A 5160-nucleotide genomic window follows, 5' to 3' on the forward strand; every position below is an offset into this window, starting at 1 on the left:
CTCTGAAAGGTTATATATAGGCAAAGGATGCAGCCAAGAGTTGGGGCTTGGCCATGGTGAAGACTGAACAGTGTCCTCCTGCATCAGTCTATTTATCTCTGGCAGTAGAATTGGTTTTAAAATGATTTAATGTATTTTATTTTAGGTGTACCGACTGTACCATTGTTGCCGCCACAAGTAAACCAGTCCCTTGCTTCTGTGCCACCAATGAACCCAGCTGCCACATTACCAAGTAAGCACCAAGTTAAAGGCTTGTTTGATAATGGCATTTGCTTCTGAAGCTCTGTGACAGAACAGGGGTGCTCTCCTTAGCAGGCCAGGAATCAAGTACCACTTGGCCTGAGACTCCACACATCTTGTGTATGCGTGTCTGTGTCTGTGTCTGTGTATCTGTGTCTGTGTGTGTGTGAATGTGACTGTGTCTGTGAATGTGTGCGTGTGTGTCTGTGAATGTGTGAGTGTGTGTGTGTGCGAATGTGTCTGTGTGTGTGTGTGTGTGTGAATGTGTCTGTGAGTGTGTGTGTGTGTGTGTGTGTGTGTGTGTGTGTGTGTGTGTGTGTGTGTGAATGTGTCTGTGTGTGTGTAGAACTTCCTGGTGGCTGTTCTGTGGCTGCCCTGGCTAAGAAGGCTTCTTACTATATATTGAGAAGCTCACATGTTAAATTGTGTGGATTCTTAGTATTTCCAGTGTAGATTAAGTCCAGTTGTCTAGCTGATACCAATGAGATGTTGCTTGAGTGATGAGTGTGTGTGTTGGTAGAGCCTCCCACCACAGGGCCACAGTCATCAGTGTGCAGATGTAGTCAGCCATGAGCTGCACATGCGCTCACACAGAATGATGGTGCAGCACGGAGAACTGTTAGTGTGTAGTTACTAGTTGTGCTTCCTAGGTAGTTGCTACAGTAAAGGAGCCTTTCCCCAGGTACTAGACCACTGAGCACCATCACTCTTGTCCAGGGTCTTAGGAGCATTTGTTGCCTGTTATAACATTGCTGGTCTCACAGCCTAATCCCTAGACAGAAGAACATGTTCTATGAGCTTCAGTTGTTGCTTATCAGTGAACGCTGGTACTGGAATTCTAAAGAGGATACTTTTGTCACTCTCCTTCCCAGGTAAATGACTTACCTTGTGCTCTTTCTCACCCTCTGCTCAGGTCTGATGCCTTTGTCAGCAGGGCTGCCTAGCCTCCCCAACCTCCCCAGCCTCTCCAACTTCAACCTCCCTGCTCCGCACATCATGCCAGGGGTCGGCTTGCCAGAGCTCGGGAAGCCGGGTATGTTGCATGCCTTACCCTCCTAAGACATTGCTAATAAAAAAAAAAAATTTATTCAGGAAAGTGAGGCTTCCAGTTCAGTCTTTTCCAGAAAGAGTAACTCAGCTTAACACATTTCAATTTCTTCTAATCAGTGTCCATCTTTTATGTGGAAAAGAAGAAAGAAAGAAGTCCGTGACCCAGCCTTCTGCCTCCCTTCCGCCCTTTTTCTACCCCCCGGCAGGGTTGGTCCCAGACAGGCTGTCTCAGAATCAGTGGAGTTTCCTGTGCACTGAATTTGACAGTGTGGTCCAGGTCACCTACTAGAGATGCATGAATCCCCTCTCTTCAGTTCCTATTTAAGGATGCAAGCCACAGGAAATGCTGGTGCCTGCTCTGTGCATTCTAGGCCTGTGATTTTTCATTCTTCTGAGATCGGAGGTGGGGAAGGGTCTCACTGTATAGCTGGCCTAAGCTAACCTCAAATGGATTAACTTCCTGTCTCAGCCTCTCAAGTGCCCGGATGACATGTCTACACTCAGTGCCGGCTAGGTATTCTCGGTTGTTGACAGATGTTTTATAGTAGTAACCCAGGTACTAGCTGCCAGCAGGTGGCTCTCATGTGCCCAGGTGAAAGGGAACAGCAGTCCCCAAGTCTGCCCTTGCTAATGACCCCCCAGCCCCCAACTGCCCATTCATGACACTGTAGTGATCATTCCACATTAAATACTGGTTGTCATTGTCACACTTCTGACAGATTTGCAATTCTCACATCAGCTCAACACATCTTCAGTGCAGGGCTGAAGAACGAGGGACCCAGAACGCCTGAGCTGCATTGACCACACTCCCTGCCTCTTTTCCCTGGTGCCCATATTCTTGGTCCCCTCTGTCTTTAAATGCAACAGGCGTCTAAGAGCAGAACCAGCTTCTCCAGCCAGTGGTATCCTGGACATACACTGTGTGTCCACCTTCCCTTTGCTCTTCTCTCCTTAAATAGTCTCCAGGATAGAGCACCAAGAACAGCAGAGACAGTTGTCAGGCTCAGGGCCTCCCCAGGTGCAGGGGGCTTCCTTGAGGCAGCACTTGCTGCTCTCCATGGCTCCTTCCTCTTCGCTGACAAGAGGCAGCTGTAACTGGATTGTACCTTGCCTGGGTGCAGATCCTCCTAACTGACATCCGCCTAGCGCCCTTGAGTGCCGTGGAGCACCGCGTTCTGTCCATCAGCAGACACCCTGAGTGCAGAGCTGAGGCACACAAGCTTGCAAATGGGAAGCTTTCAGCCCCAGCCTCCAGTCAGAGGTCAGCAGAGGCGGCCATGCTGCCCTCCTAGCTTCAGGCTCTTGCCAAGGAGCAGGTAGCGGTGCGTAATAGCAGCGATCTGGGTGCTGGGAGGATATGTGATCTCTGCTGTTTCTGTCCTAGGTTTGCCACCTCTTCCGTCCTTGCCTCCCCGAAACTTACCTGGCATTGCACCTCTCCCCATGCCGTCCGACTTCCTCCCGTCATTCCCTTTGGTTCCAGAGGGCTCTTCTGCAGCCAGCGCAGGGGAGCCACTGTCTTCCCTTCCTGCCATGGGCCCACCTTCTGACCCTGTCATGACTACTGCAAAGGCAGACACCTCCTCCCTCACTGTGGATGTGATGTCTCCTGCTTCCAAGGTCCCCACCACTGTTGAGGACAGAGTGAGCGACTGCACCCCAGCCATGGAGAAGCCTGTGTCTGCAGTTACGGATGCAAGTGCTTCTGAGGCTTCTTAACTTGGAATCAACCTTCAGAACTGATGTGGTCTGTCTATTTAACCGTGGGATCATATCTGGAATCGCAAACTACCATTGATTTCATCTAGTTTGTACGTATCTGTAGGGGTCCTGTACATAATTCTAAGGGGAAACTGCGCAAGAGTCTGAGCGCTGTCTCCCACCAAGTTGGGGGAATTACAGCCAAGGAGGGGAATCTGAGAATGTGCTTGTATTTTAAACAACCAAAAAAAGTTGTTATGGGTGGCTTGCTGCCAGGCATCTGCTGCCATTCTGGGATGTACGTCTTTGGAAGAGACGGCGGGGCCTACTAGAATCCCTGTACCACTGCTACGCCTTGTGTAAGGAGATGAGATATTTTATGCCTAGTGCCCACACGCAACATTTCTTGTACTTTGTAAGTCGTTTGCAAGAACACAGACCACCTCACTAAACTGTAAAAGGAAACAAGAATTTAATGTTGGTCTCTGTGAGTCGCATCTCTGTTAAGGTTTACACAGAACTCCCAGTCGAAGATGTTTTGTTCCGGTTACATGGCACACTGTTAATTGAACATCTTTTTATTCTGCCTGTACACAGATCTTGTTTTGAACTCAGAATTACTCAGACACCGTTTTGTAGCTGCTGCTGTTGCTTTAGATGCCCGTGGTAAGATGGCATTAAAGAGAAATAGAGGAGGGCTGCACTCTGTAGCTACTTCATGGTATGGCGACCCTGGGAGAGCGAAGACGGCAATAAACTTCAGTCGCTTTGTGTTCTCCTTGTGCTGTATCCAGATACACACAGGAGTATGCTTCACTGTGCCTCGCCTCTCAAGCCAGCTTGTGTGGGTGTGCTTTTCTAAGTTTGCAAGAGATGCTACATCAAGTGGAATCGATTTCCTGGGTGATCTAAATGCTCCCTTTGGAAATAAGACGGAAGCAGTTTGTTGGCCCTTGGCCTGGTATTAGCTTAAAGACACTCAGTGCAGGGGTGGCCATTGCTGACACTCAGCCAGAAACCCATCCCCTCTCCCAGGATGTGTTATAGAGACACAGACCTAAAGTTGACCGATGTAGAGGTCTCTAGTAGTCCCAGCTCTGGGCATCCCTGAAGCTCTCTGGCAGCTCCAGGTTCAGGGAGAGACCCTGTAGCAAAAACCAGGTGATTGAGAAAGGCATCCGATGCAGACCTCTGGTTAGCCTCTCTCTTCCCCTCTATCCCCCTCTCCCTCCCCTTCCCCTCCTTTTCTCCCTCCCTCCCTCCCTCCCTCCCTCCCTCCTTCCCTCCCTCTAGAAAAATACAGCATCCTGTAAGGCAGTCAAAGCAAGTCTTCAAGCTGTATAAAATGATTAAACAGCAGTTTCTCCAATGAAGCGTCTTTAACCTTAGTGGGTTATCATTTGAGGATATCCCTGGACCGTCTTTCCAGGAAGATGCCTATGATAATATGAAGCCTCAGGCTCTAGGGGAGAAGCCCTCAAAAACACCCACTGGGAGGGTGGTAACCCAGTGACTCTACTTTTAGGTACATAACTTTGAGTATTCTCTTCAGGAAAACCTGAGTCTCTTAGCGTTGGGGATTAATCCCAGGGCCATGAGTATGCTGGGTAAATGCTTCACCACTGGACTCCTTAGTTCCAGGAGTTTGAGGGCAATGGTAGATCCTGTACTAGGTTCCAGAAGCACAGATTTAAGACTGTCCTGATCAGTATGCCAAGAAGGAACCTCGTGGGCCCCAGTTTAAGTGCTGGGTCAACAATGGTGGACAGACCCTAGTGGCAGGTGGGGACACAGTCTTGTTGCTCAGGGTCTCACAAGAAAGCCAGGGCAGTAACGATGTTGCATGGGCTGAGTTATCTAAGAGAGCCTCAAAGCAGAGGCAGGCTAACCACTGTGAGTTTGTGGCCAGCCTGGTCTACAGAACGAGTTCCAGGACAGCCAGGGCTACAGAGAGATCCTGTCTGCTCCATCTGTGAGTGTGTCCACCCACAAGGTCACGGCATGATCTCAGATGGCAGATAGAAACCCAGCCACCATTACTCAGCCAGAAGACAGGCATTCTTATCCTTCTGAGATCACCGTAGAGAAGTTTGCTACTCCATCATAGCCTAAAATCTGCTGACGAGGAGCCATGCAGCCACACATAGCTGAAGGAGGCTGGGAAATGGA

The 5160-nt window shown here is 49.5% G+C and overlaps 1 protein-coding gene across 1 annotated transcript; it reads left to right on the forward strand.

Annotated features, from left to right (window-relative positions):
- The first annotated feature begins 114 nt into the window (after window positions 1-114).
- On the forward strand, window positions 115-3780 carry Gorasp2 (golgi reassembly stacking protein 2). Its single transcript, XM_032903464.1, has 3 exons — window positions 115-232; window positions 1154-1273; window positions 2675-3780. Exons 1-3 carry the CDS (start codon window positions 130-132, stop codon window positions 3007-3009), a joined length of 558 nt encoding a protein of 185 aa, XP_032759355.1. The 5' UTR covers window positions 115-129; the 3' UTR covers window positions 3010-3780.
- The last annotated feature ends 1380 nt before the right edge of the window (window positions 3781-5160 follow it).

The sequence above is a fragment of the Rattus rattus genome, chromosome 5 (assembly GCF_011064425.1).
Source record: "Rattus rattus isolate New Zealand chromosome 5, Rrattus_CSIRO_v1, whole genome shotgun sequence".
Classification (NCBI taxonomy): domain Eukaryota; kingdom Metazoa; phylum Chordata; class Mammalia; order Rodentia; family Muridae; genus Rattus; species Rattus rattus.

Bases quoted from the DNA above. Each gene is read 5' to 3' on its own strand.
- Gorasp2 (XM_032903464.1), top strand. From the start codon at position 130: ATGTATTTTATTTTAGGTGTACCGACTGTACCATTGTTGCCGCCACAA. The intron at 233-1,153 runs GTAAGCACCAAG...CCCTCTGCTCAG, and splicing joins CCCAGCTGCCACATTACCAA to GTCTGATGCCTTTGTCAGCA. The intron at 1,274-2,674 runs GTATGTTGCATG...TTTCTGTCCTAG, and splicing joins GCCAGAGCTCGGGAAGCCGG to GTTTGCCACCTCTTCCGTCC.